Consider the following 14,562-nt stretch of genomic DNA (forward strand, 5'->3'; position numbering starts at 1 on the left):
CTTTTTTTATTATGGACCTGGGACGCACTGGAACTGCAAGCACTGGTGTGAACAATGCCATTGAAAACCATATAACCTACTTTCCATACGTTATTGATGCAGAAAAAAAAACGCACTGGACTGCACGTGGTGTGAACTGGCCCTCAGGCATTTTGATGCACATTTGCGTGTGAACAGGTCCTCACTGAATCCCCCTATCGTGTGACTGAGCCCTTGAAGATGTGTTCTTTTCATCTCTGACTATACGGAATGCTATGTGACCTGTGATGCTGTAACATGAACACTGCATTATATGGAAAAGCTCAGCACACCTCCCAGTAACCCATTCATGTTTATGTGCAGAGTCAGCCCTGTGTTCACAGACAGCACCATACACCTACAGCCTGACCCCGCCCCTCCCTAGCCCCTCCCCTCCTCAGCCCCTCCCCTCCCCGGGGTTTGTTGTGTCCTGGATGTACTTCCATGTGACGGTTGGAGGAATATGGCCACCTTAGCAACCGCAGAGGAGAGGGAAGAGACCAGCCAGCAGGTACACCGTGTAATGATAGTAATAATCAGGGCTCACACTGATAGCGGAGAGCACAGCCTGTGTATATAGGGAATGAATGGAGCTGTTAGTAAACAGACCAACACAGGAAGCCTGATGGGATGGGGCACTGGGGGGACATTCACTTTGGAAAAGCGATCTTGTGCTTTTTATTAAGGGCCAGTTCACACCACATGCAGTCCAGTGCGTTTTTTTTTCTGCATCAAAAAGCGCATGGAAAGTAGGTTATATGGTTTTCAATGGCATAGTTCACACCAGTGCGGTCAGTTCCAGAAAAAAAAGTAGAACATGCTGCATTTTTTCTGCACTGGACTGTACTGGAACACTGTAAAACACATCAAGAACGCACCTAAATGCACCAAAAACACACTGCAACACACTTGTCCTTATTTAGGGTTAAGAAAAAAGAGGGGGTAAAAAAGCATTGGACTGCATGAAAACGCACTGGAACGCATCAAAAACGCGCATGCAGAAAAGCACCTGGAACGCATCCAGACTCTTTTTTTTCTATGGTGTGAACTGGCCCTTATTGTCTGTTTTTCTTTTAGGGCCAGTTAACACCACATGCAGTCCAGTGCGTTTTTTTTTCTGCGTCAAAAACGCATGGATAGTAGATTATATGGCTTCTAATGGCAGAGTTCACACCAGTGCAGTCAGTTCCAGGAAAAAAGAGTAGAACATGCTGCATTTTTCCTGCACTGGACTGTACTGGAACGCAGTAAAACGCATCAGACCCCAGTACAGTTTAAGGGCCAGTTCACGCCATAGAAACGCAGTCCGGATGCGTTCCAGGTGCTTTTCTGCATGCACGTTTTTGATGCAGTCCAGTGCTCCCCCCCCCCCCCCTTTTTTTTTTTTTTCTTAATCACTCCTGGGTTTTTTATTTTTTCCTAAAAACAAAACAAAAAAAAAGACAAAAAATGTTGAAAAAACTTTTGTTTATCTTAGTTTCTGTCAGTAAATTTTGTAAATAAGTAATTTTTCTCCTTCACTGATGGGCACTGATGAGGAAGTATGAATATGCTGCACTGATGAGCCCTGATAGGCGGCACTGGTGGGCAGGTTGGCGGCACTGATGGGCAGCAGTGATGAGCACTGACTGGCATCACTAATGGCTGCTGACTGCTGGCGCTTGTGGGTACAGATTGGTGGCAATTGTGGGCACTGGTTGACACTGATTGCTGGCACTGGTGGGCACTTAATTGTAATCAAGGCACTGAGATGCCGCTGATCAAATCTCCTCTCCCTCTGTCAGTGTGAGGCGAGGAGCGCCAATTCTCGACATCTCCGTGTTTCCATGTGACCGGCTGTGATTGGACACAGCTGATCACATGGTTACACAGATCGGGACATGATCGAGACAAATCTGCTTTACACAGATCGGGACATGACGCGGCCGTAATTGCCACGCGCCCCCGGTGGAGCATGGGAGCAGTTGTTCTGGGATGCCGTCATATGACGTCCACCCAGAACAAGAGGCACACCACCCAGCCATCATTTGACGGTGGCCGGGCGGCAAGTGGTTAAATAAAGTATATACCTTTTGAGGGCTGGTTCACTCCACAAAAACACACTCCAGATCCGTCCCAGATGTGTTTCTGCATGGGTGTTTTTCATGTGTTTCAAAATGCATTCCACATGTTTTCTTACTTGTTAAACTGTAAGGGCCAGTTCACACCATATGCAGTCCAGTGTGTTTTTTCTCTGCAACAAAAACGCATGGAAAGTAGGTTATATGGTTTTCAATGGCATAGTTCAAACTAGTGCTTGCAGTTCCAGTGCGGTCAGTTCCAGGACAAAAAGTAGAACATGCTGCATTTTTTCTGCACTGGACTGTACTGGAACGCTGTAAAACGCATCAAAAACACACTGGAATGCACCTAAATGTACCAAAAACACACTGCAGCACACTTGTCCTTATTTAGGGCCAGTTCACACCACATGCAGTTCCGTTCAGATGCCCACCAGTGCCGCCTATCAGGGCTCATCAGTGCAGCATATTCATACCGCCTCATCAGTGCCCATCAGTGAAGGAGAAAAATTACTTATTTACAAAATTTACTGACAGAAACTAAGAAAAACAAAAGTTTTTTCAAAATTTTTGGTCTTTTTTTTTTTTTTGTTAGGAAAAAATAAAAGACCCAGGAGTGATTACCACCAAAAGAAAGCTCTATCTGTGTGAAGAAAATGATAAACATTTCACATGGTTACAGTGTAGCATGACCGCACAATTGTCATTCAAAGTGTGACAGTGCTGAAACCTGAAAAATGGCCTGGGCAGGAAGGAGGTGTGAGTGCCATGTATTGAGGTGGTTAAAGCAATCTTTAAAGCGGGAGTCCACCGGGACTCCGCGTTTTTTTTTTTTTTTTTTTAAAGCCAGCAGCTACAAATACTGCAGCTGCTGACTTTTAAAATAGTGACACTTACCTGTCCAGCGCGCCCGCGATGTCAGCACCCGAAGCCGATCTCTAGATCGTCTGTAAGGTGCTGCCGCCGCCATCTTGGGTATGGAAATCAGGAAATGGAGCCTTTCGGCTTCATTTCCCGGTTCCCTACTGCGCATGCGCGAATCGCGCTGCGCAATAAGGACGGTCCCCGCTGCCTCTGGGATCTGTGTGTTTCCCAGCAGGCAGCGGGGCACTTGCGGAAAGGGGCGGGCACTTGCAGAAAGGGGCGTAATCTACGCCCCTTTCCGCAGAGAGCTATCCCGGAAGTGGGTGCAGAATACCTGTACTGTACAGGTATCTGCACCCCTCCCCCCTGAAAGGTGCCAATTGTGGCGCCGGAGGGGGGGAGGGTTCCGATGAGCGGAGGTCCACTTTAGGGTGGACCTCCGCTTTAAAAAAGAAATGAGGGGAAGCTCTGCTGATTTTATCATCTTATATTATCTATCATTTGCAAGCTAAAACAAGGGCATTATCATGCATTCCTGCAATACACCTACTCTGTCGCTGTAGATCTGAGAGGGACATGCAAGGAAAATAAAAAACAGAATTTTACCATGCATTGTCACAATGCAGCATTGTGAATGTACCTTGCAGTTGGAAATTTCTGGGTGACAGGCTGGTCCAGCACACATATAGGCCCCTTTCACACGGGCGGATAGAATTATGCTTTTAGCTGCAGATATTATAGTTTTCTACCTCAGCTAAAAGCACACAATGATTTCCTATGGCCCCATTCACACACTGCGTTTAGCTGCGATTTAGTTAAATGCGGTTTGGTGCGGATAGAAAAAATAGAATTGACTGCGTCCAGGAGCGATTTAGCGCAGCTATCTGCACATTACCGTAGGTAATCGCAGTGTACTATTTCACCTGCGGGATAGCAGCATGAGAAAAATAAAAGATATAGATGTAAATAGATGGTTTGAAACGCAGAGGACCCGAAATGCATCATGGGTAGATTCAACGGACCCAAAAAAAAACAATAGGGTTGCTTGCTATGGGAATTACTACCACAGCTAAACACAACCGCATGTAATCGCACTGTACAAATGCAGCTGATCGCAGTGCCTGGAGTCTTGAATTTCACAGAACAAATTCAATGCTTTTAACTGCGGCAGAACAGCCGTCCGTGTGAAAGGGGCCTAAAGGCTCTCTAGGCCCATATGCAACAGCCACATTATTTTATGATGCACAATTAAAAAAAAAAAATCAACACAATAATTGACTCTAGATAGACCTTAACAACTTGGCAACTTATGGAGCTCTGGTAGCACCTGTTGTGTAATACCGGTGGCTGGTTGCACTTCTTTTGGTAAGATGGTGGTTTCCAGATTTTAAATATCCCTGGACATGAGGTGAGTGTGTACATAAAACAGAATATGGGGTCTGCTATTGCTGACCTTTTTCTAAAAATGCTAGTTACATTAGTGCTTTATCATGATTATTAATATGTGGCTTACACAGGATGACGGGAGTTTTTTCAGTGGTGCGGAAAGAGAGTATAATGTGCAAAACTGGAAGATTAAAGCGGAGCAAGCAAAAAAAGCAGAATTCTTCCGTGAAGCTGAAAAACTTAAACATCAGTAAGTGATCAATTCAATCTTGTATGGAACTTAAAATGCATAAAAACATGTCTATTTTCATTTGCCCATCATGTATTTACCACTTTGGTGTTGATAGCTGGTAACTACAGAGTACATAGAGAATGTTGGCAAGTATGTTCCATATCCTTTGGCCATGTCAAGTCAAACCTTTTGTTGAATTGTGTGGTTCTGGCAGCCGGCTGCCTGCCCGGAGACTGACAACTCATGATGCTGATCCAGGGAAAACTGGGTCCTGTGCTTGCAGTATGGTACCCCAGGGAAACCCAAATGGCACCTTGGCTGAGAAACACTACTTTATCTTCTCTGTTGTAAATGTTGCTGTTTGATGTAAGGGCTCTTTCACACTGGCGTACTCCGCCAACAAATCTGCCTGTTCATCATCGGGGGGGGGGGGGCGCTCCACTGATCCCCACTGAGCAGGTGGATGACAGGGCTGTGTCCGCTCCGGTTATGCAGAGTGGACATGGATACAACCCATATTCCTCTATGGGCTGTCAGATATAAATGGACCACCTGTCTGTTTACATCCCTCTGCCATCCAATCTGATCCACCAGACAAATGTGGAATGGATCCCCCTATCTGTCTTTTTTTATCGGATTGGATGTCGGTGGGTGTAAACAGTCAAATCGATATTCCTATCGCACACGTTCCTGGTATCAATGGCTTATAAAGTAGCGGGTGCTGCAGCGATTACCAGTTGGGTTCTGGAAGCATCAAAACAAGCATAAATATTCACCAGCACACCATGGATCAACAAATTTTCATCCAAAAGGTTTAATGAAGAGAATCGCATCACAAGGGAAAAGTGCAACGTTTCTGAGCCGCACAGGACCCCTTCGTCATGCATGTGATACATACAGTATATGTATCACATGTCTGATGAAGGGGTCCTGTGCGGCTCCAAAACGTTGCACTTTTCCTTTGTGATGTGATTCTCTTCATTAAACCTTTTGGACGAAAATTTGTCGATCCATGGTAGAGCTGCCACGACGAGTCAACGTAATCGATTACGTCGACTACAAAAATACGTCAACGTGCGTGCAGGGCGTCGATGCGTCACACTGCTCCGTGTCTCCCGCTCTCCTCCGTTCTGCCGTCCCCCCCTCTCTTCTCCCCCTCCGTGCATCTGTCCCCCTCCGTGCCGCCGCCCCCCTCTCTTCTCCCTCTCCGTGCTGCCGCCCCCCCTCTCTTCTCCCCCTCCGTGCATCTGTCCCCCTCTTTCTTCTCTGTGTCCCCCTCCGTGTATCTGTCCCCCTCTCTCTTCTCTGTGTCCCCCTCCGTGCATCTGTCCCCCTCTTTCTTCTCTGTGTCCCCCTCCGTGTATCTGTCCCCCTCTCTCTTCTCTGTGTCCCCCTCCGTGCATCTGTCCCCCTCTCTCTTCTCCCCCTCCGTGCTGCCACCACCCCCCCCCCCCCCTCGGTATCTTAGGATGGAGAGCGGAGGTAGGAGCCGGTAAACCCGGCTGCTTCGTTTTCTGAATGGACAGAGTCAGCAACCACTGACTCTGTCCATTCACTTAACTGAAACATTGTAACCTGTGATTACGATGTCTCAGTTAATGAATGGAGAGAAGCTGCTGTCTTCTCTCCATTCATTATCAGTGCAGCAGAGGCTGCAGAGAAAGGGACTGGGGTATCTCTGTCCCCAGTCCCTTTCCCTGTCTCAAATGGGAGATGTCAGAGGTCTGTTAAGACCCCTGATATCTTACCATAGCCCCCCCAACAGGGCTGATAAAAAAAAATTGTAAAAAATAATAATAAAAAAAACAAAACACACTGGCATTGTCCCCACACACCCTCCCCCTTAAAAAAAGAAAGCATTGTAAAAAATAAATTATAAACATTCATGAACTTCTGAACAGAAAATAAAAAGCTAAGATTAAGAAAAAAGAAAAAAAATTATATATATATATATATATATATATATATATATATATATATATATATATATATATTCTTTTATCTTAACGTTACAAAAAATAAGTACATAAAAAAAAAAGGTAAGATAAAAGAATATATATATAATATATGTATGTAAGGTACTAGTTATATTCTTTTACCTTAACTTTTTTTTGTAAGGTTATCCAAAGGATTAATTAGCTAATCCAAAAATACCCCACTAGATTAATTAAAAAATAAATAAATAATCTGTATAGTTGATGACTAATCGAAAAAATAATCAATAGATTAGTCGACAGACAAACTAATCGTTAGTTGCAGCTCTAATCCATGGCGTGCTGGCGAATATGTACGCTTGGTGGGTGTAAACAGAGACATGGCCGTTTACATCTGCCGTTTTATAGAGGACAGTGGATGGTCCAATTGGGTTCACCCAAATAACTGACAGGTGGACTTGATCGATCCGCCCCTGTGAAAGGGGCCCTATACTTGTCACTGTTCCCTCTTAAATTAATACCTTTATGGTACAAACAAACATTTATGGTTTGATTCTGTGATTGCTGAATGAATGCTGTTCTGATCATCAGGCAGGCAGGGCCGGATTAACATAGGGGCTATTGGAGCTGCAGCTCCAGGCCCCTTTCTCAAGATAGGCCCATTTGCCCAAAAAAAAAAAAAAAAAACTTTTTTTGGAAAGAAACTGAACTAAAGTGATGCTTTACATTTTTTTTACAGGTTACATGTTTAGAGTTACAGAGGAGGTCTAGTGCTAGAATTATTGCTCTCGCTCTAACGATCGTTGCGTATGTAACCTGTGTGTATCTGGCTCTAATACTAACCAGTGCCTACCCAGGGACTGACTAGTATCTCCCCCAGCCTGTCCCCACACACCCTCTCACCTGCTGACCTGTGAATGGGGGAATCACTCCCGCAGTGTTATTGTGTTCTGCCAGTGAATACAATGATTAGTGTTGCTAACTATAGCTGGCAGCACTGATTGTTTTGAGGAAAACCTGACAGGCTGGTTGTACTCAAGTCAGTTAATAGGTTGACTTGTGTAAAACCAGCTAGCCCATACATAGATCGACTATGGCTGGTCTCTGCTTAATTGGTGTAATTTCAATCCATGTATGGCCCACTTAAACACTACGCAGTCCCTAAACATCCTTCCACAAACCTTTACATTTTTCCTTCCCAGATTACTTCATCCTCCTCTCCTATACATAGTGCCCACTGTGATACTTTCCACACTTCTCTCCTGTACATACTGCTCACTGTCATACCATCCACACTTCTCTCCTATACATAACGCCTGCTGCCATATCCTACACACTCCTCTCTTGCACATAGTGCCTGCTGTCATACACTTCTCTCCTGTACATAGTGCCCACTGTCGTACCCTCCACACGCCTCTCCTATACATAGTGCCCACCGTCATACCAACTCCACTCCTTTGCTGTACATACTACTCACTGTTATACCCTCCACACTCCTCTCCTATACATAGTGCCCACTGCCATACCTCCAACACTTCTCTCCTATACATAGTGCCCACCATCATACCCTCCCTCCACACTCCTCTCCTGTAATTACTGCTTACTGTCCTACTCTCCACACTTCTCTCCTGTACATAGTGCCCACTATCATACCCTCTACACTCTTCTCTTATACATAGTGCCCAATGTCATACCCTCTATACTCCTCTGCTGAGCATACTGCCCACTGTCATACCCTTCACACTCCTCTCCTGTACATAGTGCCTTCTGCCATACCCTCTGCACTCCTCTCATGTACATAGTGCCCACTGTTCGACCCTCCACATTCCTCTCCCTCACCTTCACATACTTCCCACTTTTATACTATCCATACTCCTCCCCTATGCCTCTTACCCACAAAAACTGTTCTTTAAAATTATACTGAATATCCTCAATGTTACCAGCTCTAGAATGGGCACACTTTTGCCAGTTCAACTAAAGGAAATCTCACAGTCCTCATATTTGTTCTGCCCCATTATTAGTACTTATTTAATTTTGTAATTACTATTGTGATGTATAGAGGAACATAGGGGATGTCAGCTACTCTAAATATAGCACTTGTAAAAAAAAGCGTCCCTGAAATTATTTTTGAAATGTTGACAGCCATGCACTTAAGCACTGCCCAAGGGCCACGGGGTCAGTAGGGGGCCCCATGAGAGGCTCCTGTGATATCCCTTACCCCTCACACCTTGATTTATCCCCTCTCTCTCGTTCTTTCTCTCTCTTTCTCTCTCTCTCTCTCTCTCTTTCTCCCTCTCTCTTTCTCTCTCTCTCATCCTTCCTCTCTCTCTTTAATTTAATTTGTTATAACAAAAAATAGTTTGCAATTTTATTTATTTATTGTTTATAAAAGGCCCCACCAAAATCCTCAGCACCAGGCCCATGATGTTCTTAATCTGGCCCTGCAGGCAGGAAGAAATAAGTTGAGTACCACTGCAGTGTAATCAAGTATCTGTCTTTTTGAGAATGTCAAAATCTCACTGTCTGTAGTACTGTGATGAAGCCCTGTGAGTATATTAGTAGTAAGAAGAGTCGACAACGCTGTAATCCTTCAAGTGTCATTTATTGGTACATCAGAGTGACCAAACTGATGCGTTTCGCCAATAGCCTTAGTCGTAGCCAGCTACAACTAAGGCTATTGCTGAAACACGTCAGATTTATTGTTTTATTGTGACTCAGATATACCAATAAACGACACTTCAAGGATTACAGTGTTGCCGGCTCTTCTTACTACTGTTGCATTGGAGTGTGTTGGGACACATTGAGCCTCGGCACCTGTGAGTGGACCTGGTGTATGGATTGAGTTGTCCCTGCAGAGAGCGCTGTTACTTTTCTTCTTTTCCTCTGAATATATTGGCCTGTGAAAGAGGGATGATAGAGGTATGCAAAGGCATCTGTCTTTTGCAGATGTTCATGGGGAAAAAGATGCTGTTGCTGTGACAAGTCAATGATCTCTGTTAGCTGCTGTCTCAGCTTTGCTTTGAAAACAAAGAGGATGGAAGAAACAATGAAAACATCAAACCAATTAATACCCTTATCCTGTTGAAAGGCAGAAGTTTAAAATGGGTTTTTAATGGAATATTTGTTATGTACACATCACCGTTTTTTTTTGTGTTTTATAACGATATTTCTTTTTTCAGAATAACGCTTATTGAGAAAGATAGAAATGGGCTTCTCTATAACAAGAAAAACGACTTCCGGGCTGAGCACAGCTCGCTTGAAGAGTATGAGCAAAAGCTGACAAATGGCAGAAGAGCAGAAAGTAAAGTGTTATCTTACTCTTGGCCTAAAATGCTTATCTTCTCATAATGGTTAAAAGGGATGGGTTCATTGAACTCTAAAGTTGTTGTAAACCCTTACATATACTCATTGAAGTGACTGACCTTATGTTATACACAGGGATGAAACAAAGTTGTACCTGTTTATCTATAGCCTTTTCCTCTCTACAGAAAACACACAGATCAGGCTTTTTTTCAACTCCAGAAGGCAGGGGGCAGGCATCTGATGTCACACAATGCACAGCATAGAGTAGGGAGTTTAGTGTAATCTGTGACCTGAATAGAGGGAATGGACCCCCCCCCCCCCCTTACACAGTCTCATAAGAAAAACATGTATAACGGAAGCTGTCAATCACCTACTGTGTGCTGGAAGGGGGGCATCTCCCATATTGTGTACACATAACCTGTCAGAAGTGACACGTGCAGATGGCAGAGGGAGGAGAGATCTGAACCATACTAGGTGCTTTGGATCAAGGCAAGTACACACTATAGAGGGATATGCTATGTTCATTTTTCACAAAACCACTTAAAATAATATTTCTTTGAGAAATACAGCCAATTCTTGCTGATCCCCTGGTTCCAATATATTATGAATCAATGACTAAGCCTGCAAATCATTAGTTCTGACTTCAGTCTGAATTTGCTTACTGCATGATCATTCCGTATGGGTGATTTTAAGTCTTGAGGCGGGCACCTATCATTTTCAGAAGTAGTAGTTGCAGCCCACTCAATACAAGTAATGTTTAAATGCTACTAATAAAATATAGTAAACCCTATAATACCGTTTCTCTTTTGTGGGTATTTTATAGCAATTATCATATAAATTACAAGCCTTTGATGACAGTTTCCCTTTGAATATTTTATTTTACTTAACAGAAATGAAAACTCAACAGCATCTTTCAAAAATTCATAACCATGTAAAGCGACTCCAACTCCAATTAAAAGATGTGAAGCCCACTTCAGAGTGTAAGTATATTCTTTACTAATGTAATTTACTATATTTATAAAAATACAGATTGGCACTTATCTCTGAGAGTAGCTGAAAGAGGAACTGCTTTCCCTATAACTAATCAGCTTTTCCCTGTCATTTGCAGGGAATTAAGGGGGTAATCTGTTTGGCTGGTAGGAGCAGCACTTACATGTCTTCATTTTAGACATTTTTTAAATGAGGACATTTCCGTGTTTTTTTTTTTTTTTCCCACGTTATTTTGTTCTGCTAATAATACATTATGCCCAATAAAGTGTTTCCAACCCATTATTTGCACTTTTTGGTCTGTTCAGTGTACCACTGAATTTGTTTTATTATACCTGTTAATTATGTTAGAAATTCAGAGCTGTCTTGTGCTCTGGTCCTGTGTTTTCTCAAGAAGTCTACAAATAATAGTTACTGCAAGACTACAATGATTACTCTCTTTGCTGTGGATAATAAGATAGGATGGGGTTGAGAAATTTAGGGAAAGACATTTGAGCTGAGCTGACAACGCTGAGCGGAGTGCGTTTCTGGCATATCAATAGGTATTTCTCTGTGCTTGCAGGGTCTTTAAGGGAATAAAACACAGGTAATGTGTATGTATTGCACATGTATTTTTATTTGACCATGGCATACATTTTAAATGTGTACTTGATCAGTATTAATTATGCATTATATTAATACTGTACCTATTTTTATAGTAGGACTTATGTTGCTTTTTTTTTTCTCTTACAGTTGTAGAGAAACTTAGAGAAATGATGGAAGAAGTAGACAACGCTATAAGTGCCTTTAAAGAAGAACAACGAATAATGTAAGCTATTTAATCTTATCTTTTTTTTTAGAGAGATACTGCAAGTTGATTATTTATTTGTATTTATTGCTTTATACAGGCTTGTGCGTTGCAATGACAGGCAGCAAAATGCCTTTTTAAAGCATTGCATGCGCAGTGGATTGTGGTGCTATTCATTTTGCAACCCAATGCCCCAAGCCAATGCACCACAATACACCCCATCTGAGTGTTGTGGTGTTCAGTGAAAAAAAATGCTGCAGGTACACCTGTGTTGTGGTGCATGGCAGCCTATCCATATTAAAGTGATTTGTAAAGTATTTTTTTTTCCTATTAAAATAATAAATATGTCATTGATACCTGCTCTGTGCAGTAGTTTTGCACAGACCAGCCCAGATCCTCCTATTCTTGGGTCCATGGCTGGAGCAACTGGCTCCTTCCTCCTGTTGAGTGCCCCCACAGCAAGCAGCTTGCTATGTGGGAACCTGAGCCACAGCAACGTGTAGCCGTGACTTGGACATCTCTCTCTCTCTCTCTCTCTCTCTCTCTCTCTCTCTCTCTCTCTCTCTCTCTCTCTCTCTCTCTCTCTCTCTCTCTCTCTCTCTTCTCTCTCTCTCTCTCTCTCTCTCTCTCTCTCTCTCTCTCTCTCTCTCTCTCTCTCTCTCTCTCTCTCTCTCTCTCTCTCTCTCTCTCTCTCTCTCTCTCTCTCTCTCTCTCTCTCTCTCTCTCTCTCCCTCATGGCTGGATCGAAATGGGGCTCAGGTAAGCATTTGGGGGGGGGGGGGGGGCTGCTACGCACAGAAGTTTTTTTTTTTTTTTTTATCTTAATGCACAGAATGGTCAGAGCTGCTGTACTAACAATCCAACGTTAGTACAGTGATCTCCCTCGCTGAGCTGTTGTGTTCTTACAGGGGGACAGCAACCCCCTCCCCGCTAGAACACTCTGATCAGTCATTGGCTGAGACCGTTGATTGGGAGTTGGTTGGCTGCTGGATTTCCAGCATGCACACCTGACAGAAGCCAGCCAAACAGACTGTCGGACTTGCTGGCATACACACAAAGCGAATGTTGGCTGTTTTTTATTGAACTGGCCAATGTCTCCCGACATTCAGCCCCTGTGTATGGGGCTTAACGAATGTGTGATAATGCACCACAAAGCAGCAAGCAGAAGGTTTTTTTGTTTTTTCTTTTTTGCTAGCAGTGGTTGCACCAGCTGTCAGTATTCAGGTGAATACATTGGGGTCGATGTACTAAAGGCAAATATTCTGCGCAGTTGCTCCAGAGCTTAGTAAATCAGGTAAAATTTCACTTTGCAAAGAATAGTCAATCACTTGCAAAAAATAAATAAACTGCATTTTTGCTTGCACATGATTGGAAGTCAGCAGAGCTTCCCCTCATTTCAGAGCTCCCCCTCAGATCTAGAGCGACTGCATTTGCAGTGCGCAGCATATTTGCATTTAGTAAATCAACCTCCTAGTGATATACACGTATATGTGTGCGGTCAGAGCAATATGCTAAGAAGCATCCACATCATGGCACCATCCAGAAAAATGTATAGAAGAAAAAGGGGGGAGGAGGGGAGAAAAGGGGAAAAGAATGTAACCACAAATCACCCAAAAAGAGGCAGAGGGGAGGACAAACAAATTCCTCCCAACAACAAATAAAGGGACTTTAAATGTGCAAAACAATGGGAAGACAAGACAGAAAAAAAATAGACTCAAAAATTTTTTATTAATAAATTCTTTAAAACTATAGCGGTATATTTTTAAAGCAAATTGACAAGATACACTGGTTACACCAAACAGGTAGCATTGGTAAAACCCAAAATACTGTGCAGGTAAGCACATCGATACATTTCGTAAGAAATTGCTTCTTCAGGGATCACACTTGATAATGACCAGCTAAAATATGAGAACCTCAAACTCAAAATAACATAATGGAATACATGCACAGTACAATATATTACAAAAATACGTAAAAAATACTATTCATTTATCTTCTACGAGATAAAAAAATACATATAGATATAATGCAGAGGGGGAAAAAATTATAAATATGAAAAATAATTATAAAAAAAAATTGGAAAGAAAGGAACCTCCTAGTGAACCTACCTAAGGTATTAAGGAGAAGAATTTATTTTTATGCTGAAGCATTAAATCATCCAACATTGTATTTTTAAAATAGTTTAGTTATTACGGATATTTTATAGTTCTAAAAGGATAATGGCCGGCCTACACCAAGCCCAGGCTACATGTACAGTGTTTCCGGTGTAAGCTTTGTGTTTGGAACCACGTTTGTATGCTATACATATTGGTTGGTGATCACAACCTTCTTCAGTCACTTTGGCATTCTCCGTGTTATAGCATAGTACTTAAAGCATATATTGTCCCCTGGTTATCCACCATCTTTATTTTTTTTCTAACCTGAACACGTGGTAGCTTTGTGCCACATAGACAGGTTCAGACATTTTTATAAATAAGACCTTCGGAGTCCTGAGGGAGACTGCATATCAGAATTGTTATACTACCTACCTGTTTAACCTACCGTTTCCATGCAATGAGGCACATTGTGTTAGGCATCCCATTAAAAATGAATGGGCTGCAATTCACATATATATCTCTCACACCCCTCCAACATATTATCTCTGTTTCTTTTACTTTTATTGACTCACTGCGACTAGATTGTTGTGTACACAGGTGTGTATGTGCTCTGTGTTTTACTGCTTTTAAAAAATGTAATTAAAAAAAATCTGTTTTAAAATAAAAAATGTCAGTGCATGCTGCATTTTTCCCAGTTCACAACAAACCTTGTGCAAAACAATCAACATAAATGGCATTGCAAAGCACCAACATGTGCGTTAATGCAGCATGCTGGTGTGAACAAGCCCTTAGTTTAAACCAGAGCTGAAACTAGGGGGACAGAGGGGACCCAGACTCTTCATTGAAAGGGGTGCCGCTGATGGGAGCAGTGACAGCGGTATAACTTCTACTGTCA

At 42.7% G+C, this 14,562-nt stretch overlaps 1 protein-coding gene across 2 annotated transcripts in view; it reads left to right on the top strand.

Moving 5' to 3' along the window:
* The first annotated feature begins 418 nt into the window (after positions 1-418).
* CCDC112 (coiled-coil domain containing 112) overlaps positions 419-14,562 on the top strand; it is a 28,058-nt gene continuing 13,914 nt past the window's right edge. Inside the window, exons 1-5 of one of the 2 annotated variants that reach the window (XM_077462253.1) lie at positions 425-529; positions 4,460-4,578; positions 9,674-9,795; positions 10,688-10,777; positions 11,517-11,592. In XM_077462253.1, coding sequence (XP_077318379.1) covers positions 482-529; positions 4,460-4,578; positions 9,674-9,795; positions 10,688-10,777; positions 11,517-11,592 — 455 coding nt within the window. In that variant the 5' untranslated portion in view covers positions 425-481. Of the gene's footprint in view, positions 530-4,459; positions 4,579-9,673; positions 9,796-10,687; positions 10,778-11,516; positions 11,593-14,562 lie in introns of both variants that reach the window. The other variant, XM_077462254.1, reaches the window with a different exon arrangement.

The sequence above is a fragment of the Lithobates pipiens genome, unplaced genomic scaffold, assembly GCF_037356315.1.
Source record: "Lithobates pipiens isolate NorthernLeopardFrog02 unplaced genomic scaffold, aLitPip1_a1.2 Scaffold_3, whole genome shotgun sequence".
Taxonomy (NCBI): Eukaryota; Metazoa; Chordata; class Amphibia; order Anura; family Ranidae; genus Lithobates; species Lithobates pipiens.